Source organism: Xenia sp. Carnegie-2017, unplaced genomic scaffold (genome assembly GCF_021976095.1).
Source record: "Xenia sp. Carnegie-2017 unplaced genomic scaffold, XeniaSp_v1 HiC_scaffold_2, whole genome shotgun sequence".
Taxonomy (NCBI): Eukaryota; Metazoa; Cnidaria; class Anthozoa; order Malacalcyonacea; family Xeniidae; genus Xenia; species Xenia sp. Carnegie-2017.
The window spans coordinates 1,482,648-1,509,775 of NW_025813482.1; the positions used below are offsets into that span (position 1 = coordinate 1,482,648).

The 27,128-nt window shown below is 33.8% G+C and overlaps 2 protein-coding genes and 1 long non-coding RNA gene across 5 annotated transcripts; 1 reads left to right on the plus strand and 2 right to left on the minus strand.

The window, feature by feature from the left end:
* Nucleotides 1-1,414: 1,414 nt before the first annotated feature.
* LOC124440023 (adenosine receptor A1-like) lies at nucleotides 1,415-19,091 on the plus strand. 2 transcript variants are annotated; one of them, XM_046990348.1, is made up of 3 exons: nucleotides 1,415-1,579; nucleotides 11,103-11,297; nucleotides 17,436-19,091. In XM_046990348.1, the coding sequence occupies exon 3, from the start codon at nucleotides 17,436-17,438 to the stop codon at nucleotides 18,411-18,413; it is 978 nt and encodes a 325-aa protein (XP_046846304.1). In that variant the 5' UTR covers nucleotides 1,415-1,579; nucleotides 11,103-11,297; the 3' UTR covers nucleotides 18,414-19,091. The 2 variants fall into 2 exon arrangements, with proteins under 2 accessions (XP_046846304.1, XP_046846305.1); XM_046990349.1 differs by lacking the exons at nucleotides 1,415-1,579; nucleotides 11,103-11,297 and adding an exon at nucleotides 16,664-16,859.
* On the minus strand, nucleotides 9,915-12,715 carry LOC124440025. Its single transcript, XR_006946527.1, has 3 exons — nucleotides 12,397-12,715; nucleotides 11,248-11,387; nucleotides 9,915-10,017 (listed from the first exon to the last, which is right to left on the minus strand). It is a non-coding gene; the product is annotated as an uncharacterized LOC124440025 (long non-coding RNA).
* Nucleotides 19,092-19,691: 600 nt separating the features above from the next.
* On the minus strand, nucleotides 19,692-26,193 carry LOC124440024 (DAZ-associated protein 2-like). Of its 2 annotated transcripts, none has more exons than XM_046990351.1 (4): nucleotides 26,090-26,193; nucleotides 24,586-24,866; nucleotides 20,387-20,452; nucleotides 19,692-20,291 (listed from the first exon to the last, which is right to left on the minus strand). In XM_046990351.1, exons 1-4 carry the CDS (start codon nucleotides 26,160-26,162, stop codon nucleotides 20,163-20,165), a joined length of 549 nt encoding a protein of 182 aa, XP_046846307.1. In that variant the 5' UTR covers nucleotides 26,163-26,193; the 3' UTR covers nucleotides 19,692-20,162. The 2 variants fall into 2 exon arrangements, with proteins under 2 accessions (XP_046846307.1, XP_046846306.1); XM_046990350.1 differs by having other exon boundaries at nucleotides 20,387-20,455.
* Between the last annotated feature and the right edge of the window lie 935 nt (nucleotides 26,194-27,128).

The following is a 27,128-nucleotide window of genomic DNA, read 5'->3' on the forward strand; positions in this document are numbered from 1 at the left end:
TGGAATTAGCCAAAGATGTAAAAATATAGAGAGATTTTTAACGAGCTTAGATTTTGAAAGACGGTCAATTGATTTTCATAATCGGCCACGTCACAATTCATTTAAAAAGTCTATTGTATTGGATTTTGAAAAAAAAAATTTTCAAAGTTTTCAAAGCATAGGTCTTTGTGACGTCTGATAAAAATTTGGTCCATTCAAAATTCATCCTTTTTCCCTCGTAGGGCCTGATTATATGGGAGCGAGCTGGCCCGGATAGCGAGCTAGCCCGATGATTTCAAGAGATTGAAAGGAGCCAAAAATCGGGGTTAAAAATTACAACTGTTTGCGAAGCACCACACGTCACTCCGGTTGCAATTCTCAAATTAGGGCAAATTGGTTGTTTCAATTAAATAACTTTTTTGTTTGCTTTTTAACAAAATGTTTTGAGAAGTTATTAAATCAGAATATTGTAAAATTGCTTGAGAAGATTTATCTGATGATAAGTATATGTTCTTCATGAAACAAATAACACAGATGTCGGTTGTAAGTTAATATATCCAAACGGTACCTTGTCAACTTGGTGTAATTTGATCACATTTAGTGGCAAGAACAATGCTGGTAAATCAACCGATTAAAACTAAGATAAAGTAGATAAGCTTTCTTCGAGCAACAAAATGAAAAAATTGTCGTACAACTTAATAACAATGTAAAAATTTTAGTTTACTAGAAATTCACCGTATATTGATTGAATTTTCCTTCTTTCAAGCAATACTTGGCTTTATCATGAACAAACCATCTGTGTAAGAAAAACATTACGTATAACATAAAAAAATAATTTCTGCTTCGTTGCAGTATTCATGCCTCACTATACAATTCCACGTCTGAATAAAAGGAATTCATCAACGACAGTCAAAAGAACGCCACATAAAGCCTGTATTTTTTTCTTGTTTTCCACCTTTATGCGTGGATTGTCTGTTAACATTGCATTGAAATTTTTGATAAGTATATTTTTGTTGAACACGTTAAGAAAACTGTACTTCTGTTGATCAAAAGAGGGTAGGGAGTGGCTCTGAAGTTCATTAACGGTCTTGTTTCTCCTTAATAACAAAAGATAAATACACGATACTTAATCTTAAAAGCGATTGTATACATGTTTTCTTCTGTACTTCTATGAAAATAATGCATTTTACTAAACATGGTGATTTTTAGAAAAAGAACTTTGGCATTTAGTGACGATATCTCCTAGCCGTACGTAGTTATTTTACGTTGTATTTTTTAAATGTAAGGATGAGTGACGCCAGTAATTTGATTTGGAATTATGTCTCATGGCAAATGAGCATTATAATTTGCGTTGTAAGAAAATCAACATCTCTTTCAATTAAATGAAAAACGTCATAGTTATCTCTAACATAGCTACTTACGTGCATTAATTGGGTAGCAACTATCACCGAGATCTATAAGGGTTGTCTTCGCCGATAATAAGAAACGAAATAACACTGCAATGACGTATTCTATAAAAAATTTCAAAGCATTTTGTCATTGCTGCAACTAGAACAGCCTAAAATCATTGTTATTATTAAGAAACTTGCAACATCCAAAGGTATGTCATATCATGAGTACGTCGTATGTTAAAATAAGTTAGCTTAGTTTTCATTGCATGCCATTTTTTCTAGTAGGAATAGATTATCTGATGAGAGTGAAAAATATACAGCAAAACAAAACTCTGTAACAGCTGTGCCAAAATTTTTGACAGAAGTGCCAACAGCGTAAAGTCTGTGGCAAAGAGCAAATGCTATTACAAATTAGCTAGATACAAAATTTGGCGTATTTTGTTTCGTTCGTTTCCTGCCGTTCGTTCCTTTTCTATTAATATAAAGAAATAACATAGATTATCATGTATTTGGAAAAACACAGAAACTTGTAACATAAACTAGACAAAAATGTCCAGTTTTCATTTTGACTTTCGTAGATAATTCTTGAAATATTCGTTATTTCTACCCTTTCTTTCACACATCTTTTAACATTTAATTTAAATTCTTTATCAAATGTCTTTGTTGCATAGCTATATGTATTGATCATTGATGATCAAGATTGTTCTTGACGCATGTAAAGTATGTCCTGCTGTTTTAACTAATCAGAAAGCTACTCTAAACGTAGTCGAATAATAATATTGCAACGCAAATAATTAAATACAACATTTTTCGTGAGTAATATGCTTTATGTGCTGGTCTATAGTACAAAGTGGCAAAAAATCAAATAATAAATAATTTATTGCTATTTTCTGCAGCTTTTCTTCAGTTTTCACGCGCAAAAAGTTTCAGATTTGCAGTTAAAATATGTAGCTATTGATTTCAAAGAAACCTGAAACACAAAGTCATAAATGACGACTTAACAAACATTTTAAATAAATAATAGTCAATAGGAGATCGATCGAAGATGATGGGGTGAGGTTCAACATCTCTCTTAAACTCATCACTTATAAACAATATTGAATCTTTAATAAAAAGTTTGCCAAAAATAATATTGAATTTCGTTTCGTTCTATCGATTTTCAATTTATGAAGTCAGAAGGTGATGTTATTGAATACGGAGTAAAGTATTGTCCTAACTTGTAAATTTAACTGGAGTTTTGACGGTATTTGTCGCGTTATTGAAATTGCCATTATTTTCAATCACATTTAATCAGAGCCGTTAAAGTTGGTTGGGGATATTGGGCGGCGTTGTGAGCGTTCACCTCTGACCCAGAAGTTTTGAGGACTCTGCTCATAGCAAATATTTTTAATGGAAATATCGCCTTTGTGTTGCAAAAGCAGTGCGAACATCCCATGACTGAAGATCGAATTTTAATTATTAAATAAACATCTTACGTGCAATTTCTTTAATTAACGGATGCATGCATCCGGATGAGAACAAATGAAAACAGATCATTGAACTAAAATACATAAAACGCTATCTGAAGCAAATAATTGAAGCCAATCTTATACCCAGACACACGAAATTACACCCAGACACACGTGTAGTGTTTGGAGATTCTCTCGCGGAGTGAAAATTGATTGACTACACACGCGTGTCTGGATGTAATCTTTCGTGTCTGGGTGTAAAATTTGGCTTCAAAAAATTATTCGGGTTTTCTACAACAGGTAGCGTTCCATGTATTTCAGTTCAATGGAACGGATGCATGGATATTAAAAAGAAGGTACGAGAGCGTACTTGTGGGTAGCTTGAATTGACAACGAGTTGTAGTTGACGTTTCAAATTGCATGCAAAGGCTGCATTTGTGTGACATCTTGAGTTATTTGATCTTGACTATTGTCACTAAAACAGATGTGGATTACTGCATTTTTTTAGTAATGGCAATAGAAATATTGTTACCATGTAAGCTTCGTTTAATATGTCTTTGTTAAAAGTGGTTAAAAGTACGCTATGTAAGTTCTTTTTTTGTTTGCACATTCAGTCAGAGGCGGATTTTCTAATGGTCTTACAAAACTATAGCTTTTAGGACCACAATTTGAACGATCCACTTTTTGTAGTTATTGCAAGTAAATATCAGATATAATAAGTGATAAAATTAAGCTTTTGACTTTTAAAGAAATAAAGTTTAGGTATTGGAGTATCTTGATTGACTTTCCAATGGCCACAGAATTGCAGGCATTAGACCGTTAAACAAGGCAATTCGACGTTTTAGGAAAAATTTTAAATCTTGGCAAAAATGTCTTTTTTACGGTTGTAGCTAATTAATTAACAGTAGTGCAATGATAACCTTGCTTAAAAAACCAAAGCTAGCTAATTAATTAACAGTAGTGCAATGATAACCTTGCTTAAAAAACCAAAGCTAGAAAACAATTACCGACATGTAAAAATTTCCATCTTAGCATGCTAGTCATAGGGTATAGTTATGAGTTTAAAAAGCCATTCATTTCACCGAGAGGTCAGTATTTTTGACAACAAGATGAATGTTACAACCTATTGATGCAGATTAAAATTTGGCACAAAGGGCAAGTAAGAAGCTAGGTTGGACAGAATTCTCATCCTTTTTAAGGTAATCGACTGCTCCAAAATTTTCAAGATCAGCACGTTCGTTCTAGTTCTAAACAAGGTCATTTTAATTTAGCACTTACAAACTGAATGAACACGTATGAATCTTTTTGATTAAAGACTTGGTTATAATAAAATTTAGACCGTAAAGATCTTCAACAGAAGTGAAAATTTTTGTCTGCAGCATACCACGATGATCAACAGAGAAGGCAAGGCTTGAACCTGAAAATGCTGCTGTTCGCTCAATTCTTTGACAAAACGTATTTTTTGTGCACAAAAAATAAGAATATTAGATTATGTTTATTGATATATCAATTTATGGATGAGTCAGGTTTGTTAAGTGTTTCCCTGATGTAGCAGTTTGCTTTTTGCATCCACTTTAACCCTTTCCAGTTTAGAGCATTACCATACGCTCAGGCTGGAGGAAGTTTTTGTTAAAATTACCTCAATCACTTAAAATGGCATATTTTTCAAAATATACATGCTCGTGAGACAAAGTTTTACACCATACTAGAAGACATATATAGCTAACATAAAATTAAAGGAAAAAAAATACGTAAACAATTTTGTACCCGTCATGTGATCAAACATGTCCGCCAAACTGGAATAATTACCCAATACTACAACATATTTCTTTTGCAAGTGCCTGTTTATAATAGTTTATTCACCCACATAATTCACTTACTTTACTGTAGTCATTTTTCTACTTACAAAACTAGCTAGAAGTCTCCTAGTGCCTCAGGTGGACAAGAATAATCAATTTTAGTATGGTATACAAGGAAGCAGTCTCAATTAACATGTAGACCAGGGTGTGAAGGGCAAACTCTACACACTGAGTTAACTTCAATAGCTATTCCACTGGCTGTTTCTATACCCCTGGCATAACACACACAACATTTCTTTGTTTTCCTCCTTCCTCCTCCTTGTTGAATTGATCTTGAAACAGGAAAGTTGCGTCCTGCAAGACGATGGACAGTTTCTTTTTGAATAATTGGACGATTTAGTTTTGGGCTGGATGTTAAAAGAATGGCAATAAGATCATGCATAAAACTCAAGAAAGGTATGTTCTTGTTGTTGTGTTTATTGTACAGCTCGCTTGCACTAAGACAGCCCAGCATAATGAGGTTGATTGCCACCTTTTTAGGACATTTATATGTCTTCCGACATGATCGAATGTAGTTGTTGGTCCATAAGGTCTAAATCACCCATTTGATGATTATACTCAAGTACACATTGAGTATGTTATTCTTTTATTCATTTCTAACAATTGTACTATTGGGAATTTATCAGATTTATAAAATCAAAAAAACTAAAACAATCTTCTTCTGACTTTCCAGAACAGCTGATAAAACTTCGAACGTAGAGCTGCGCTTTCTCTTTGAAGACACCATATTTTAGCATTCCATTTTGAGAAAAGGCCGATTACTGTCGGCAATTCACGAAAAAGTGTTACGTGTCTTGCAAACGCAGTCTCGGCGGTGGTTTTTTGATATAAACATGCAATATAAAGGTATCTAGTGAGGGCGTCTGCGAGACGTCCCACGCCGTAAACGATGGTAAATTAGGGCGCCCCACGACTGGAAAGGGTTAATGGTTACCAACTGTGGATATATACGGTTATTTTCAGTTGGAAAATTAGTCATGTCTGCGTGTGGAGTTGCTATATGAGCACAGAAAGTCTACATTTTCTCAGTACTTCGTGAATTGAAAGTGAGGACGTGTGAAACCTCGACGTCGATAATATTATTCTATACAGATTGCAAAGCAGATTTCACACTCTGTCATCTATGGGTCAGTGAAGGGTAAAGACGTCATATTTTTTTCTGGCCGGTGTCTCCTCAAGTAGCCTGTATATTGAACAAAAGTAAATTTGGGCCTTCATCCAGTCCAAACAAAGATCGATAATATGGATTTAAGCCTGTCGGTCGGTCAGCTGTCTTTTTTCTACTTTTTTGCAGTTTAACAATGTGGTTTTCCTGCGCACAGGCTACTCACAAAAATTGCTCGTTACATTGCTTGCAATAAAGTGATAAACCTACCCATTATAATAGACAGAAAGCTTAAACAACATTCTTAACAATCCTCATAAATTTTTTTTAGACTTCGTGTTGTCAAATTTTTTCTATTCCATTATGATCAATGTAACAGTATTTTATCACAGTATGAAACACAGCATGTAACGGTTGCCTTATTTCAATCACATGCAGAGAAAAGGATGAGAAATGCCGTCCTCACAATAAAGCTATCTTTCATTAAAATATCATCAAGTATGTTTCGCAAAAATAACAATTATTTACTTACGCTGTAATCTTTCGGCTCTTATTTGAAACTGGCTTAAAATATAGATAATGTCAACATACCAAAAATGAAATCGTTTGTTGCTTGTTCTCGCTTCTCAAAACCAATAACTTGGACAGTCTGCTCTCTGCTAATATTGTACTACATCCCAACTCTGTGTATGAAGACCTCATTTTGATACTAAAAAATTTTTAAGTGTGTGTTTGTACCAAGCACATAAAAACATTGAATAAGTAGTCAAATGTTGAAGAAAAAGACAGCTGTGGTTTTGACGTTTGTGGCTTTATGATATGCGTTTGTCTCCATACACGTTTGTCTCTATAGACGCATATACATGCGCTGGATACTATTAGAAACTTCTGAGGGACTATTTTTAACAAATACTATTGTATTTTATCAATTAGCTACAAGCTTAAGATTTCTATGATACGATACTTGATGAAGAGGAAGCTGGATGCCCTTATTTTTTATGCATTTGTCGAAGTTGACGTATTGTATATATTAAACTCTTGTTCAATGCATGTTTAGCTGTTTTAATTGAATTTTTGTATGTTTTGCATTTAAATACCTAACGCTGTGTTGAAAATTTGATGGCAAGTAGAGTAACCAATCAATTTAAATTGCAATATTTTGCACTATTTGAGTTGCAACATTTGCAATAGAATACTATTAACATTCTACTAAAGTGTATTGGAAAAAAAAACATCACCAACATTCATCATTGACAAATAATGACATTGTACTTTACATTTATAATGCAGGCTCTATATTTATCATTGGCGTAGAAACACAGCTGTTTAAGGAGTTGCTAGCATGTCACTGTTCATTCCACTAACTATAAAAAATAAAGCAGTTGGTATTGACCTAATTTTTTCTACGACTATTTTAAAGAATAAGGCAGTCCCATTGCTCTCATCATCATTAACGTATAATTTATTGTTCACTGTTTTTTCCAAATGAATAGTAAATAAATAGAACACACATAGGTTTTAGGGCCTGATTATATGGAGGCAAGCTGGCCCGTATAGCGAGCTAGCCCGATGATTTCAAGGCATTGAAAGGAGCCAAAACTTCAAGGTTAAAAATTACAACTGTTTGCGAAGCACTACACGTCACTCCAGTTGTAATTCTCAAATTATGGCAAATTGGTTGTTTCAATTTTAAATGTTTTCAGAAGTTATTAGATCAGAATATTGTGAAATTGCTTGAAAAGATTTATCTGATGATAGCTATTGAATCGTTTCCATTTGCAAAAATCAATTAACGCTTGATTGAATCCCGGCTACTAGGCTCATGTAATCAGCCCCTTACAAAAGTGAAGAGAAATTCTTCCAGAAAACTCCAGATAAATTTTTGTTACAAACTTTAGTATGCTTTTACTGTCTGAATAGTGAAAGAAAACTACCGCAAACATACGACGTTGTTTATGAAAAAGTAAAATACCTGCACAAAATATAGTATTTTGGGTATGACAAGATAACATCATATTAAAATGACGTCTAATTGTATGCACTGTCAGCTAAATAGTACGAGAGTGACATATTTTCTACGATACAGATTACACCGATTATGAAATAATCTGTTGTTTCTCATCGAATTAAAAGATTGCGACAATCAGTGGACAAATCCCGAAACTTCACCAATGGATATGTTTTCATTGTCATTTCGTTTTCAAGTCTTCCAATTGATTCCATGTTAATGATACAGCGTCAAACTATAAGATCATGTAATTGCTTGTAATATTCAACTGAAAGTTATATAAATACATGATGATAAAAAAATAATATAATAGTACTAACATCGAACATGAAAACACAAAGCATCAACACCAACTCACTAAGAAGCATTCATTTACCAGTATCTTTGTATCTTTGGCTCCATATAAATTGCCAATTATTTCAATGAGCTTTTTCAAAGCAGAAAGCCATGAAGTGAATGACAAATACAGAAACTATTGATGAGTATGCATGATGAAAACCCCCTTAAATTTGAAAAAACGTAAAACACCACGCAAAGTTTTGTGGGATTTGTGCACCTGACTGGAAAGTAGGTGTGACATGTTATATCTTGGGAAATTTTGGTACATTTCTCAAAAAGCTATTCGTAGTGTTATGTATTAATTGTAGGTACTTCTCATCTAAACAATCTGTACAGCTTCAAGATCTTCCATAGTAAACACCAAATCAAAGTCTCTGTTTTATCTTCAAACAGATTTACACAGCTCAAAGTCACCAACACAATTAATCGCAATGAAGTCCCTTGTTTTCCGCTGATTATGGCATGCTTATATGAATATGAGCGTACCCCTATTTATCAATCAGCGCACGGCCTTTGTTGCTTCATAAGAAGCATATTCTATGATGATGGCTTTAAAATTAAGCCAATAAAAATGCAACAATATATGCATATAGTCTTAAGTTAATTCTTCAAAGGTTAATTGGAGTTTCCTCAGTTCACATCATACGAAATAATAACGGCTTGATATTATTCTGAGCTTCCTTGTGACAGACCACACAAAGGATTTAATATCTTTTAACTTGTTAACTTCCGGAAAAATCGTTTTGAAACATAGCAGTGACAGCCGATAAGGTCCTCTTCCAAAAGCACAAGTTCATGATTTACATCAAAATTTTAACATTCAAAGCACCCTAAACTCCATCATATACGGCACACTGATTACACACTTCTTGTGTGGGCTGTTTTTTTGCCACTCAGGTCACATAAATTTCAATTCATAGCTATTGCTCAATTTGTACAATAAAATGAATGTTCGAGTGTTGATAGAATCCTTCATGACGAAGAATTCTGCTGTAGTGGCTGAAGGAGACAGTGATGATGATGTACTTCTGTCATATGGTGGAATATCTCTCTTTCTTAACTTCTCAACCAACAATCCTGAAGATTCATTTCATATCAGAATGAGGGTGATTTTCCCTTTCTCAACCTTAAAATGACTTCATATAAGAGTGTGTTTTCTACTTCTGTTAAAACCCACTGTCACTAGTGTTTTTGCTAACTTCCATAGCTTCGTACCACTTACAAAGAAACGTTTCTTAGTTTCGTGAATCATTCATCAAAGAGATCATACAGTTTACAATAAATTTCGTCTTTAGTTTTAAATAGCCAGAAAGAGTTTCACTTTCCACCTTTTTCATAATCTTATTCAAAATTTGGTGCTTGTTGTATTCTTTTGCAAATATCAGCACTGTGTTAATCAGTAACGTAGCCAACTGGTAAATTTCAAAGCATTATCAATATCAATTTCTTCATAAATCTATTGTTGTAAAAATGAACGAACACAAAAAAATTTAGAGCATGGCAAAATTTTTGTGTTGGCTTTGCCAGTGACTGTTTTACACCGTAAGTGGATCACACTAGACTTTTGGCAATTTTTCAAAAAAATTTTATCTAGACTAATCATCGCCAGTGTGTTTGTCCACAAAGGAAAGCTGATTTAGATGACACCAATATCCTGTCATCATCGTCCAACTCAAACGAACTATGAATGTCTACTCATAGGAAAAGACAAAACGTTACTCTTAAAAGAAAAATACACAAAACATTAAATAATTTATAGATCGACATATTAAACATTTTATGTTGGGAAACTCTTTAAAACAATAAATAAATAATGTTAAATGTTAAACAAACGCACGCCTGATTCTTTTATGATCTCGCCACGTGGAGATGAACAGTAGGGTGCCAACTAAAGAAACATTATTTGAATTTTAGATGGGGATCTTGCATAAGATAGATTATTCTTAAATATACGTACAATTCCACAAGGAAGACATTAATCCTTGGATATTGTCAAAAAACTATTGCAATGTCAAAAAAATATATAGCATTCTCCAAAATCTATTTTTAATGAAAAATATAGCTTCTGGCCAAGCTCCCCATATGAGTGTCAACACACATTGAAAAAATTTTCAGCTTTCTCTGTTGTTTCGGTTAAATTTTTCTGTGTTTTGACAGCGTTTTTTTGTGAACTATCTTTACCAATAAATTCTTCTTCTCATTATTAGAGATAACAAGATTACAAGAGAGTTAGTAGTTACACAAGTAAAGATTCGGTTGACTGAAATAGAGCAACTATTGATATTTTAGCTACATGTCGTGCTTAAGATGGCAGTTATTTTGAAAAATTCATATTTTGCCATTTGCCCAACGCAACAAATCAAAAAGTATGTGAGACTTAGAATATTGTAGAAAATATTGACAGGCCACCAGTGTGATTGAAATTCTATTTCAGGGACACTTTTCAACGCTATACTTTGTCGCAATCATTTATCATTAGTAACCTTCTAAATGAACATAATTATGTAACAAATTAACATTACATCATACATTATTGAAAAATCACATTTAAAAGCACGAGGAATGAGAGGCTTCCTAATTATTATCCCATGAATAATGAATTCTATTTCGACAAGGCTCACCATAAACATCGAATAAAAAAGTTTGAAACATTTGCAATTTAGATAAAAAAGACACTGTTTTACGTATCAATATATACAAACAGTTCTACCTAAAACATAATACCCCGAAAATAAACGTGCTCAGTGGCGCCATTGTCTGCGTGTCATTGTGTGCTAAGTGCCAACAACTTTTCAATTTTTATTAAAAAAGGTAGAGTAGTTCGCGGTCACGCTGGTCGTGCTCAGCAGTCAGGGTGACTAATTGATGTATTAAGTGCATAAATAAACAATTTATAATGCTCTCAAATATTGTGCTTTCTACTATGACAAAATCTATATCTAGATCGGAAAAATTCGTTTCATGATTTTTTAGGACATTTCTTGGATTTGGTCGAGCTTAACTACCTTTCCAACTCTAATTGTTGATTGGCAAGCAGCTTCTGCGCATGCTCGTCTGCGCTGCTTAAAATCTAAGCACGCCACGTTAAAATAATCGAGCGCCACTTGTAAAGACTTACTTTCTTTCGAGATTTTCAAGTGATTGCATCTCGTCTCTCGAGTGTTCAAGGTAAGTGTTTGTTTTGGAGTTAATGAGAGTTGTTAAGCATAATAATTATTTCCTTGACTGAAGGCGATTTGGTAACGTTCACCGCAAATTCTGCAATTGTAAAGTGCAATTGTAAAGTTATTTGTAATGTAAAATTGGATTGGGCTTTTGAAAAATTTAGTGCTGTATAGATCTCACTTGTCCTTAGAAAAATGGACCACGTCATCTTATTTTAAATGCGTTGGCCAATCTATAACTATATGATGATATATTAGCTCATAGGAGTCGTTGCTACCTAGGATCCAACCATAAACAGAGACATGCTACATTTTTAAGGCTCTTTATGGTTGGTTTGAAATTGTGAGCATTGAAGCACTGAAAATGCTGGGAGCTATGATTATATACTTGCATGGTCGTCAAAGCCAATGAATTTGAGTTCTTTCAACGTTAGCAAAGCAAAATTCATGTATTTCATGAAAATAAAATTCAAATTATCCATTTTGGCGCTTTGCAAAGGCGACCAATAGCATGATTAAGTATTTTCCATTGGATATATGCCACTTTATTGTAGAGCAAATGCGCTATTGCTAAGCCATCTTGCATCAATATTGATATTTGTGCTTATTTGTGTTGAGTTAAATGCAAGCAGTGTATATATGCCAATCATATAGATCATATAATCTACAAAATGCTCTCATGATACAATCGCCATGCAGGAAAGAGAATTATAATTTCCTAAAGATGTGCGTTGTTTATGAAACCTCATTCATCAGAGTCTCACGAGGAAGGTTACCGTGCATAAACGTACACTTTATAAAATTACATATTCGTTTATGCTTGAAATTGTTACGTTAGAAAAATACTTTCTGATTTGAATTGTGTGGAATTTTGACTTTATCCTTCTTCACAATCGTATCGTCAACATAAAGACAATCAATTTCCGTTGCGTCTGCATGTCATTGTGAGTTTGGCAACAGTTTGTGATTGCAAGATTTTGCTAGCGAGTAGCGAAAACATGTTTTGTGTGAAAGCGTAAGTTCTTTGAACAAGCAAACTTAGAAAATACTTAAATAAATATTTATATTGAATCCATAGCAAAACAACGTGTATTATTTTGTACCTGTGGTTTGTATTTTGCTTTGTGTGCTTGTAAATGGGATTGCCAGTTATATGCAAAATTTATGTGGGAGGTCGTAAGGTCATATACGTGTCGACAGTCGACAAGTGCTGTTTTTGGATTTGAACAATCGCCTCGATGAGAAAGCGAAACTCAATTCAGTCTTCTCCTGTATGTTATCAACTTTGTTTCCGAAAGACAATAATGAGATCCTAAAAATCAAAAAAGTCGTTTTAGTTAACTGATTCAATTTTAATTACTTCGTCAAAGTTTCAAACATGGAACACAAACATATTTTAAACTTCACCACTCTGAATTCGGTTTCTACTTTTGGGTAAGTTTTGCTTCATGCACGAGGTAATTGTACGAAGTTGATACTGAAGAGGAACGATCCAAAATAAAAACAGCCATTTACTATTTATCCAACAATGAATAAGCAATTACTAAATGGTTTCGTGTTTCGATGATCTGATCCAAACACGCAGAAATCAAGCAACAGTTATAAAAACTCGCGAAACACGAGTACAAGAAATCATACATTTGTCTCTGCATGTAAGCAGAAACCATTTTTCCAACTGCATTTTTTGCATTTGAGTTTCGTCCCTGGCCTCCACCCGTAATGTTATTTAAGATAATATAAAACTGATTTAAAAGCCCAGCTGGAGAAACAATCTTAATTCTGTTTACTTTTATAGCTAATTATACAGGGTGTATAAAAAATGCACATCTTTGAATTTCGCCGACGTTCAGAATTTTCATGATTCAGAAATTATCCCAAAGAAGGCGTGTTACGTCATTGGAAAGAATTGATGCTTGGTATTCGGAATGTGGAGTATCCGCAATGGGCAATATGTGTGTACTGCTGTTTTCAAATGTGTTTACAGGTCTTTTGGGATCAATTATTCCTGAATCATGATAACTCTTTAACACATGCGGATTTCAAAGATGAGGATTTTTTGTACACCATGTAGTGGTGACAGTACATACGTCAAAATAGTGGAGCTTTTGAGTGATTGTGGCATATATAATTATGTAATTTGCAACAGCATGCGCAACATTTCGGAGGGCAAGAAAATTCTGGAAAAAGTATCAACTCATAGAAAATTCGCTAAAAAATAAGAAATCTATTAAAAATTGTAGGAAATTTTTAATTTCAAATTTCAATATACATTTTGGGGACTATAATTTACACATCGTAATTTTATAGTTAACTAAGAACAATACTTTGGCCGCTCAAAGACTGGTACCTATTTAACATTTTCGGCTTGAACCAGATCTGTGACTGTTCATCTTTATGGTATTACCGAGACAATTTAACACGCTTACGGTGACTTAAGTGGTGAACTCATTTTGATTTTCTTGGCAAAAGAGTTTAATAACATCTCGCTAAAACGTAACTATGTTGATTTGTCGTCTAAACCCAACACTGCCTGATTTTATCTAAAGTTAAGCAAAAGTATGATCATTGCAAATCTTGAGCAATTAACGACTTCGCCATATTTCAAGCACAATCAGCATTCAAATATTTCATTCTACTCTAAAACTCGTCTAAGTGGTAGCAGTGACTGTATTTAGAAACTTCAGGGACCGGTTGCACAAAGGCCGACTAGTGCTATCCACTGGATACCAAATTTTTTTGAAGGTTTAAAAAACCTCTTAAAAGGGAAACATATACGATTTGAGCTGAGCAATCAATGAAATGAAATATTGCTTCTAAGAAAATATTGCTTCTAAGTTACAAAGTTGTTTTGTCTTAAGGAAAATATCAACTCCTTTTTTACAAGTTTTAAAATTTTTCTATCAAATGGATAACGCTATCCAAGCTTCTCGTGCAATCCTCCCTTACGTATTACGGTACATGTAATAAGATTTCCACAGTTCGTCGATAACTTACTACTATCCATTTACATATCTATCTATCAATATATGTACCTATCATTGCTTACGTCCCAGTGACCCCTCTCACCATCATGAAATGTTAGTTGGACATCAGAATGTTTTAAAATAGGGGTAGTATTGTAGTACGAGGCACAACGAAAACATTTCTGGAGTTTCATGTTTTAAGGGTAAGCCTCACTTGCGACATAAGTACCTTTACAAGCAAAGATGCAATCGAGCGATGAAAGCATCGAAATAAGAAAAATCATAAAGAATTCGGCAGCGTTGTCAGCGCGCACAATCGACGTAGCTAAAAATTAAAGAAATCTTACTCCCTGTCTCTTTTGGGTTTTGGAAAACAAATAAACTGAATCTTGATCAAACTGGTCCCTGTATACTAGCTAGCACACGCATGGCGCAGATTCGAAGATGAAAGATTATCACATCCATTACAGCTGCCAACAACAAAAAACTTTTCTAGCATTATACAATCATAGAGATAACAATTACAAAATGCGCACTTCACACTGAATGATAAAACCGCGTTTTCACGACATTTGGGGAGAACTTACTTGTCATGTATAAATAGCTAATTTTCAACAACGCAAAGAAGATTTATATAATACCATAGACAAGTTTTACGACCACATTGAAACTTCAGGTATTTTGCAGTACCAGTCATTGATTCGATTCTGTTTTTTCTACGACTTCTTTGTCCGAAAAGTTAACGAGCTACGGTTCATTTGTGTACTTATGTCCAAAAAGAAAATCCATAGCGATAAAATGGCATCAGCAAATACGATTGCATATTAAGTACTTCAGAATTTATAAATTATCAGACATGCATAAAGAAGATTGAAACAAGTTTGATATTCTCGTAAATATTGTCGTATTCTAAAGTATACTTGAGCCAAAAGACATACATATACAGCTGTGTCAATCGTTATCGACAACTTGTATTCATGAGTATTGACGCGCAAAGAGGAGGATTAATTAAACGTTGGGACAAATAGATATTTGCAGCCTTCAATTATATAATCAAACAGCTTCATAACAACGCTACTGGTTTTTAATTTCCTCAAATAATGATAGAAATCGAATTGCTTTTCGAATCTATTTAGAATGTAAAGCTTTTGCATAGAATTTCCGGCCTCGTACAAGGATTTTTTTGATACACCTATGCGTGAACGTATTTTTAGCTAAGATAACTCGAGTTTTTGCGTCAAACAAAGATTCTAAAATCGATTAAACTCACACGTTTCAAAAACATAAACTTGAAAATTTTAATTTATCAACTATAATGCTAAAGTTTTTCAAATGTTAATTTCGTAGCCGAAACGCAAGTTTCTCGATTTGCGTGTACTTATAAACGGGGGAAGATATCCCGATTCACTTATCCGCCTCATTCATAAATGAAATTTGGATAACATCGCGTGGTTTTTAATTTGTTAAAGTCCACAATGGATAGGTGAAACTTTTTTGTATTCTTCAACACGTTATACTTTAGCTTTAAAGGTATATAGCTAACATTTCATAGCTACCAATCACCATGAATATAGTATAGCTACATCACAGTTTAAAAACACAATTTATGTATCATAGCTAATGATTTTAAGAAACAGCATTCTGTCTACCTATAATAATAAAACAATAATGTTGCCCAAAATATTTGCAAATTGGATATATCGCTATAAACGTTTTTTTCACTCGTATTTTCTGATAATTTCAGTTTTGAATTTCCTATCAGTCGAGAAAATGTTTTATTTCCAAAACTCAAATTTAGCTAAAAGTCAGTAAACATAACAAAATTCCACTTGTATACAAAACACATATATAGCGCTAACTTTCCACAACAGAGCACATTAGGTACTTATAATCCTTCATTTACTAAAACAGTAAAAAAATCAAAAACATTTGAACTTCACATTTATTAGTTAACTACCCAATATAGCCAAAGACTCATCACATAACTGACAGCAGCACGCGTTGCAAACTTTGTGGCTTGTTAAAAGCCTCAAAAAAAACCCAATTAGTATTTCATTAACAAAAATAAACTGTTAATATTCCTTAAGAGAAATATAGCAAAAAAATCAACCGAAGAAAAATAGTGTGCAGACACAACGTATTAAGTTTTAGCGACAAAAGAAACATAGAAGGCCGTTCTGCAACAATTTATGAGTAATATCATGGATCAAAGAAGACTTTTACGAAGGCCCTGACGATAAAGCTTGCTTAAGCGAGGAGACTGAGAATTAAATATCAATGAAATTACTTTGCCTACATGTTTTGTGTATAACTATATCATTTTTGCACTGCAATCGTAGAGAAACCCTCATTTGGAAAGATATAAGATAGAGCGCTGAAAACGCAGCTAAAGTAATTAATATTAGAGTTATGATTAATTCAAACAGCTGCCAGGCTCTCACATAATGACATGTACAGAAATCAACGAAAAAATAAGCGTTTACAATCTTAAACTAAATCTGAAGACCTTCTCTTTACTGGGGCTAAGCAAATTCATACGCAGCGAACTCAATTAAATTTCAGACACCAGTTATCAGCAAGCGGTTCATTGTTTGACACACGAGGTAAATCGTTCTTTTAACGCGATCTCAAATGCAGCTTGTGTATATTGCCTATACATAAACGTGTATATACACAAATATATACTGCTAAGTAATTACTTGCTAAATATATTGTGCTCATATTTTTTGCTAAAGTATGAGCAGAAATAAAAACTAAATTATGAAAGCTGTCTTATAGTTCATCAACATTTTCAGACCAAAACACACTTTGTTCCGTCGTACATTCAATGATTGATTTGTAAATGCTTTATCACGTCGTTATTGCGTATGAATTTTGTGTTTTTTAAGTGATTTTATGTTTAACGAAGCTTTAAATTATATTCTTTGTTGCACTTCTTCAAGAAATACGCGTCGAAAGAACGAGATTCATTTGACATTAATTTTGTTATCCTTGAAAGAGATGTCATACTTTTTGTGACAAACATTTTGAAAGTGCAACTTTGGATTAAAAACGCAAATATATATGCAAGCACATGCAAGCAGTTGAAAAGCGCATGAAAAGGGCCGTTTCAAGTTATTCATATTATTGTCCTTACATTGCGGCCAACATGAGTTATATTCAAATTTTCTTGTTTTCAGATGAACTTCACCACAAGAAATGAATCCAATACGACTATGGCTGATAACGAGAAGAAAGTGTTAATTGAGCTAGTCATATACACCACAATAGCAATTAGTATCTGTGGGCTACTAACTAACGGCTTTCTCATGTTAGTGTTTGCTGTTGATCCTTTAGGCTGCTTACGGAATGTAGCATCGAGTTTGATACTGAATTTGTCCTTGAGTGACTTTTTCACTGCCTCGATGCTGTTACTTTGGAATACTGCGTATTGGAAATGGGCTTCAGAAGTCGTTACTACAATATTCTTCTATCTTGTTTGGTTAGGATACACCGTGTCTTTCCTCACAATTGTATTGCTGTCGTTAGAAAGATACATTGCCATTCGGTACATATGGTCAGCGAATAGAATCGTGACAAAGCGTAGAACCTATTGTGCAATTGCAACAATTTGGCTTACTTCAGGAATACCATTGATCTCTCTTTCCGGTAAGAATCAGAACATCCAGGTATTCGTGATGTCGTCATTCTTCGAGCTCTGTATACTGTTGGTGACAATATTTTATGGGAAATTATTGGCGAACCGATGGAATCAGGTCAACAGGGAACACAAAGACCACATGAAACAAGAAACAAAGTTGACCAAAGTCGTTTTTATGTTGATAGCACTTCTGGTGATTACAACCGTTCCAACAATTGTTCACTATCAGGTAATATATGGACTGGCACTTTTTTGCGGAGTCGACTGCGTTCACGAGAATTTGCTGTTGGTTCCTGTGTACCTGACACCGTTATTCTCGGCTAATTTTGCTATAAATCCTATCGTATATGCTTGGCGGCTTCCAAAGTATCGACGGTCATTTCTCGCACTTTGGAAAAGCATTTTTCTTTGCCAGAACAAGCAATTCGATGGAACCGTCACATACCATCGAAATGAAGCTACCAGTTTGGAAATTACAGCTACTCCAACAACCAATGGATCATACACGTCATTGTAAAACAGTCGCTTACATTTAAGGAAAGTGTTAAATTACAAGATGAAAAGTATAGAGTTTTTAAAGAGATGGAAGTACCTAACATAGCAGGAGAAAGTCTTTGACATTAAAATATGTGGCACATTATACGCTTAACATGTAGTCGATTGAAATTTCAACACCAAAGAACAGGGAATAGGTTGGGCGAGTAGAGTTGCTTCCTTAAGGCCTTGGTATCTCCTGCAAGACAATGACAAGCTGTTGTATAGTTAATTGCTAAAGTCATATGAGAAAGTCTGCGATACGACTATTACATGTAAAAAACAGTAGTATTTTGATCATCTAATTTAATAGTGTAGCTACAGCTTTTTTCGTTGCAAAATTTCTTTTGACTGTTATCAAATTCACGTTTATCGAGGTAAAGAGATCACATTGGAAATTTTTTTGGCGGCCATTTAAGTAATTATTAATTTGACAATCTACAGTATTTATTATTAAAAACTTATACCAATATATACAGAGGGGAGTTCGTTAAAGAGAGGTATTTACTTCAAAAATTAAGAATTATAATCTGGTTTTAGTTGCTACAACAAGATGCATCTAGCTATAAAATTTGTTTTTTGCCAACTTTTTCAAAGCAACCTTTCAGAGTAAATAGATCTATTTGTCAGAAATACAGTTCAACGTAACTTGGTCTTCTAACGATTACTAAAATATTGAATGAGCATAAAGTCTCGCGAGAATTTAGTTTGCAATGATTGTATAGTTTGCAGCATTTTATGCTTGAAGTTTTTTGTTCACCGACTTAATAGAATTTGCGCTCTGTCGGATGGGAGACAATGGTCAATAATCTGAAGAATTATGGATAAGAATGCAACAGTCAGAAATGGGTCTTGCCAGTGAAGGTTCAAGATGTAAATATCTTAATGACAATATTTCTGGTATGGGTAGAAACCTTTTCTTCTCAGTTTAATGACAAGAGTAAAATTTAACATTGGAGAACGAAAGGACATTTACCAAAAAAAGTATATTGGTCATATTAAGGTTGTTTTCGGCAAACGGAGTTTATAGATAAAAATTGGTGAAGACCGGCCCATGAAGTACCTTAATGTCAACTGGAATCTTTGTATTCGCTGTACTTCTGGGCTTATTTGGATATTGAATCGAATAAATTTTAATTTATTTTCGTTATATGACAATGATTCTGGATAAGCACTTTGTTCCCAATTATTAAATATAAATAATGTGAGCAAAATATATTATCAAGCTAGATAACGATATACAATGCCAAAAGAAAACCCATACTATATACGATTTTATTTTGCCCATATTAACATCAACATTAACATCAATCAATAGTGATCACATACTATACTATAATAAAATATTTTTGATAATTGAAAAAGCATCGAAGCAATAGATGGAACTACTCTAATTAAATCTTAACAGTAACTTCCCTTAAAATAACGGATACACTGGCCAATCATATCATTGAATATAATTTACAAGGTAAGAGGACAGGTCAACAAAAAAACGGTCAGCGAACATGTCAATGAAAAAAAGCTTGTCTCTATCATATAACACAATTTATTGAAGTCTCATGTTTTTGAACAGAATCTATTTAAGAACTAGATTGTATAAGCCTTGGAAGTTATAATCAAACACTGAAGGAAGCTGAATCGAAACAAAATATACTGCAGCGTGCACTAACTAAAAATTTTCCTTGATACATGATATCAAAAACCTGAGCGACTTCCGTTTACGACCATTGTTTCACCAGAATGTGTATCCACCTCCTTGAGCTCCTTCAAGCCAACCAGTCTTATGTTGCTGCATAACCACGGGCTGGCCGTTGTATGATGCCATTTGAGCTGATGTTGGCATTACACCAGGAGGAGGTGGCTAGAATGACAAAATTATTTCATCTTTTACATCATATCATATCTGAATCATTTTTTATACTTTCTGGGCTATACGCAAAGATTCGTTATACTTACAGGAATACTCACTGAAGCCCCCGCCCCAAATCTGGCACCAGAGTCAAATTGACCTTGCATCATTGGCTGCTAAATGAATTTAAAATCTATGTCATTCTCTTGTTGCAAAAACACAAACCAATTCGCATAACATTGAACAATATAATACAAAATTTAAGGGCTTTGACCTTCGTTCTAATCAACCAAAAACTAAAGATACAATCTAAGTCAGAACACAAAATTCTATGATTAGAATATTTTTATTAGATTGAGATCTGTTCCTCTTATATTACATTCATTAAATAAGTTCTCGAACAATAATTTCGGAACCAAACATACGTATACTTTATGTCATCTTGCTCAGAGTTAAGGGAATAACGTTCAAAGTGAGCAAAGGATGTTTGGCAGTAAATAAGCAAATTTTCGGAACAATTTTCGCCAAGATGTCGTGCATGGAACAAAATTCAACCACAAAATTTGGTAAAAATAGAGATTAATGCAGCATTAATGCAGGACTCTTTAAGGTTTAAACACAGTTATAAAAAAGTATGAAAGCCTATATATGAGCTCTGCAAAAATAACAGAAAAGTACGACAACCTACAGCAGTGAAAATATTTATCATTCATTAAAAGAAACTAAATTTCCTTTACTAAATTAATTTTTGTTATAAATTAAACCAACGTACAGCGTTTCCACATGCAAATCACAAATGGTCTAGCAAATTGTTCGTATATAGTCTGATTTATTGAACATCTTGAACGAATTGATAAACGATGACGATTTATCTGACGATGAAGAAGTATTGCTACTGCTTTTGTTGCTACGACGATGCCTCAGACAATCGAGGGCATCAAATCGTGTAAAATGGAGAAAAAGTGGCAATTCCCACGATTTGCTGCCCTCATTTGTGTGCAGCATCGTGGTCGCAACAAAAACAGTAGCAATTCTTCTTCGTCGTCAGAGAAATCGCCTTCGTTTATCAATTTTCAAGATTTTCAAGAAATCAGCCATTTTGTTTTGCCAGATGTGCGCGTGCGCATTTTTGTCATCTCAAGCGTACTTATGTTGCTCCCCGCACACAAGAATTTCTTGCCATTCATGACAAAAATATCTAACACGTTTGATATTTGGCTCATCCGTCACGAATGACAAATGTTGTTCAAAACCTCCCCGCACACTAGTGATTTTTGTCGATCCAACCTGTCACGAATAACAAGTATGAGCAACAAGTTTGACAGTGTGCGCCGGGCTTTAGAAATAAGAGATTAAGAAAGTCAAAAAAAACTTTATCATATTGCATGACATGTGAGGTATTTGCACTTTTGCTGTTTGCTATAAGAAATTTGTTTACTTTCTTTGTAATGGAACACCGGTCTACTTTAAAACAGAAAAAAATTTTTTCATCAAACAGAAGTACTAACACAAAAACATGCTTAACAGTCCAAGCATGTTCGCACTTTTAAATTTAAAACGCACGTTGAAAAGGAAAGAAAGTTAGAAAATAAAACACGCTAAAAACACGCTAATTCTAAATGTGATGACTCACAAATAAAAAATGACACAAACTAAAATACATTTGAAGAAATAAACTATCTGCGGAAAATTATCGGTGAGACAAAAGCGGTCTCTGAGCCGTCTGAGTTAATATTGTAAAAGCCATAATCAAAATATTATTAACGAGAACAGCAAACTAGATCGAAATTTCACTGCGAGTATAAGATACTTAGCATATAAATGAACTAAGTTAAAAAAAAACATGGTAAGCATTTAGACATCAGAATTCGCATTGAATCAATAAAAAAGGTAAAAGCAAAGGAAACGTCTCTTCTGTTAAAATACATATGTCCTCAGTCAGAAAATTAACTACTAACATTGCAAAAACCTACATCCACCCACAGAAATCTCTGGCGATCGAGAGATGATTTTAAATTCAATGACAGCACATTTCATTTGTCAGCTGCCTTTTCAAACTTCTCATATGGGGTCTACGAAATATTGAAGAAGAGTTTGCTCCTGCAAACGTCAAATCCGTTTGAGTATACGCATACTTTATAATGCTTAATTCACTTTGTAAATTCAATTCGCAAATATTCAACGCATTCACAAATATTCATTCGCAAATATTCAATATTCAACAGGCTATTGCGAAATTATTTATTTCCAGCTTGGTAGTGTACGTATATTTTGCTTGTATTTTGTGTTGTAAAGTTCCATCTAATAAAAATGATAACAATTTTTCAAAAGAGGAAATCAGAAGAAGATGAAGAACAGAGTTCAAAGCAGTTCCTGTGAACTTGAATACAGCAGTATAATGCGATAGCTCCAACAGTTGTTACGTACGTGAAGGTCACTTAAATAAATAAGTTCTTTTATCCACTCTACTAATACAAAGAGGTTGATGGGACAATCAACGTTTAGCGCGACCTTCTAGTACCTAGCGGCTTAGCCAGCAGTCCAAACCGAAAAAATTTTGTCCAACTATGTTAACTTATCTCTGCTTACTCAATGGAAAACAATAAACGTCTAAAGAAATTAGACGCTTCGCTACGCAGATGATAATTGATGTTGATAAAAATTCTACGAATGTTTGTATTTATTTATTTCCACTAAAAAACAAGAGTTCTACCACTTAAAATTACAAATGTTTTTCAAGAAAAAGGTGTTCATTTATGTTCATCTATTGCACTATGCAATCTTCAGATATTGTGAAAGAGAAATTGTTCCAATAACTAACGATGCATTTGTTATACAAACAATACATAGTCAGTAAATATTTAGGGAAAACAGCAAGTAAGTATAGGCGTAGGAAGCGGGAAGATGAGGGCTTAATGTTTTAATGGATCTATACGTAACATTTTTATTCGCTTTAACCTTTCCCTTACCTTGAACAGTCATGAGCAAGAATAAGACGGATGACGGAACAGAAAATATAGGTCGTCATCACAATACATGTACTGCCCCAATTTAAAAAACACTATAAGTACTGTTGGCATCAATTCTCTACCTCATTCTAACTCATACTAGACACTAAACACGAAAAAGTTATACTGAAAACGAATTCCAATCATGGATATCATTTAAATTAGTATGATTTGCAACATTAGGAACAAGTCTGTCTTGGTTAATGTTAAGTAAAGCTCATAAATTTCTTTATAAACATTAAAAAGTGTCAATGACAAATATGCCTCTCTTTAAATCTTTAGAAAGCGAAAACATGCGTTTGTATTGCCTTGGAGACAGTGGCGTCGGCAGCTCAATAAGTAAGGGGTGGGGGATATTTTAATTCTTAAGAGACAATTGATCATACAAAAAAACGTAATACGGAAAAACATGCATATACGAACAAAATCCCCCTCACAGGAGCAAAAACGTGTACATCTTATTGTTACGTAGATCAAAAACGCACAAAACTCAGGCAGATCGTCTTAGTCTTAATGACATTGTACTAGAACTATTACGTAGCTTGCAATGAGCACTACCAATCGTTCTTGTTATTGGTTTGATTCTTTATGAGTAGTTAAAGAACTGTGTTTGTATAAAGCGCGATTTACACACCAGAAATATTGCAGCGGAATGGAAAATTTTCCACCGAACGCATGGGCAGCTCATTAATTCTATATTCTGTAAAGAAAATTTTCCTGTCGGAAAGAAGTTGAAATTAGTTTCCATCAGAAAATATGTTATTTTCTAAAATAAACAAAATGGCGGTATGTGAGAGGAGTCAGGAAGCTGGTATTTTCAATGAAAGTGTGAACTTTATTGAAAATGAAAGTGCATTGCATTTTGCCTTCCCTGCAATAATATTGCCATGATAAGCAAGGATTTCTTGTTTAATGTAGGCACCATATTGATTGAGAAAAAGCAATTGTGCAAATTTTCAGTGTGTGTTTGGTTCATGGGAAATATTTTCAGTGTATAAATGGGCCTTAAGATGCAAGATTATCTTAAGGCTTCAGACTCCCTAAAGCTTACAAAAAGGGTCTTGGCGACTACTCATCGACTACTGACTCCCTCCCACAAATTTAAATCAGTTCCCATGCCTATGCATGACAGTATTTGAAAAATTATTTGTGGATTAATGCAACAAAAACATCTTTGTCATTGACTTTTTTTCATAAATTGTTAAAATTTGGTTTGGAGCAACCTTTTTGAGGTGGAAACAAAGTCTTCAGATAAACAAGATTGTAAGGTCAAATAAACAAGATTGAGATAATTATACCTGCATTGGTGCTGCATTAGGCACAACACCAGGATAAGGTGGGGGTGGTTGTCCATAGCCTGGATGACTGTGAGGTACTTGCGGGGCTGTATAAAGATTATGTTGATGATGACCATAACCAGATTGTTGATAAACTTGACCAGGGTAACCAGCTGTCGGTTGCATTGGATAGTTTGCAGTTGCTTGCATTGGATAAGCACTTGATGGTTGTATTGGGTAACTGGCTGTTGCCTGAGTTGGGTATGCTGGCCTTTGATTGCCACTACCTTGCACTGGATAACCTAATAATTAATGGTAAAGAATTACTTATTCTTCATCCCAGTTATATTCTTTTCAAAGTACAGGAAATGATGGTGGTTATGAAAGTTGCGTGGAACAAAAAAGTTTCATTAAACATTTTTCCAAGCTACTAATACTTTGATAACTTTTTTTGGTCATAAAAATTAATAGCCTAAAACCTTTTGATAAAATCTTGTTTGTTTTTGTGAAGCTTAATGTTGATTCATAACCAAAAGGCAAATCTCTTCCATACAAAACAATATATCCTTCAGTACCCTCCAGTGCAATATCATCAAAACCTTCTCAATTTCATGAATTACATCCCATGTTGAAAATCCACAACTTAAAAAAAGTTATCACAACTCTTTTACAGAAAAGTAAATTTTGCACAACAAATTTGAATGCAATAATTTATACACATATATCTTTCTATAAACTGTGAAAAATAGCACAATTTTAAAAACCTAGGAGCCTAAGTCCTGATGCCCCTTCTCATGACTAAGAAACACATTTATTCAAAGCCATCATAACCAATCTCCCTCAGAAACATAAATATTGAAACTAAGTCAGAATGAGTGGAATTAGGTAGTATACAGTAGAACGTATATGTTGCAGCAGTTATGAAAAAAATTTATAACAGCCTTTAATATCGGTTCAATGTGATCAAGCTGCTAAATATCAGCTACAATACTTTTAACAAAAAATTTTAGAGAATGAGGAAGTGAATCATATATTTGCCATTTAACAATTTAGTTAATATTTGGCAGCAAATTGTACCAAACGAGAAAAACAAAATAATAAGTAGACAATAAAATTCAGTGTAATATAAAAGAATGCAAAAAAAAAATTGTACTCGTCCATAACATGCATTTTATTCGGACGTTTTACGTTTTTCACAAAGGTAGTTATGGCCTTGTTGCAAAATTTGACAATTGAAACAACTAACTTAAATCGTTCAAAATTCGAACATCGATTCTTCATTTAAAATAGACAATTTGGACATATTCAAATCCAGCGATTTAAATCACCTTCAACCAGTAAAAACCTCTGTATTCTAGTAAATTTGAAAACAAATTCTTATGATTCTATATTTTGAAAATGAAAATACACACTATCGTATTCATATGTTACGAATTTTAGATTGATTAGAACTATGTGACAATCAAAGAACAATAATTTATAATAGCAATGCAAACTTATCGTGAAACATGTTCTTTGAACTTACCAAAGTTTTTCTTTCCAGACATATCAATTCGAAGAGGAATTAAAGCGCAGAAAGATTCGTTCCATAAAAGCATTAAATGATATGCGTCACTGTGTTGTGGTTCTGTCTACATACGTCATAAACACAATGCGCATGTGCTCATGTCTTATGCTCACGCCCCCAAATTGAAATGCTTATCTTCGTCATGTCTTCGTAATAAAATTGATTTTAAAAAATGAAGAAGCAGAACATGCAGTCTGTATATACCCTTTAATCAGTTTAAATGTAGCTCGGATACAAAATATACCTACGCTGTTATTCAGTAAAAGTGAAGGAAGCTCATTGGCAGAGCCCCACGGTAAGTACCTCTTTACTTATAGAGAATTTATACTGATTGAGAACATTTTTCTATATATACTAAAAATCGCAAAACTATCTAAATATCGCAAATACCATAGTGAATGGTAAAAGTAATATAATAAGTTGATAGTTCTTAAAAGAACTGTTTTAAGTAAAGAGCACTAACACGATAGTTCTAAATCAAACGACACGATGCATTTCGGCATTTCGGCAGACTACTCCTCAGGTGTCAACGGTCATATAGCAGACGTTGAAATTATAATTTTCAAAACTGTAAAATTATTGATCGTTGCAACAATTGGTCATTATTATTATTCAAAGTGGCCTATCATAATCATCTAAGCAATCCTCTATTTAGTCATGGTGTACGCGCATCGTGCGAGTTAACAATTTTCCGTTGATTATTTATTAATTTAATTTAAATGACGTTTAATCACGATCTTATTTGTAATATGTAACTTTGAAAAGCAAACAGTTTCTATTGAAGATGACATGTAACACTTGTCGAAACGTGGGTGCGATTAGGTTTGCAGTGTTAATTGGGGGGCACCATATTCATATATTCTGCTATGCCTGGCTTATTTCTTTTCAAAACAACTTCACTTTCAAAAGAAATCAGCCTGGCATCACAGAATATATGAATATGCCCCCCCGCACTTATCGCAGGATTGACGCCAATGCTTAGGACCAAGATTTCGGT

Coding starts and splice junctions, on each gene's coding strand:
- LOC124440023 (XM_046990348.1), top strand. CDS start 17,436: ATGAACTTCACCACAAGAAATGAATCCAATACGACTATGGCTGATAAC.
- LOC124440024 (XM_046990350.1), bottom strand. CDS start 26,162: ATGCTTTTATGGAACGAATCTTTCTGCGCTTTAATTCCTCTTCGAATT. Junction 24,867..26,089: donor GTCTGGAAAGAAAAACTTTG/GTAAGTTCAAAG, acceptor ATTAATTATTAG/GTTATCCAGTGCAAGGTAGT. Junction 20,292..20,386: donor GGGCTTCAGTGAGTATTCCT/GTAAGTATAACG, acceptor TTGTCATTCTAG/CCACCTCCTCCTGGTGTAAT.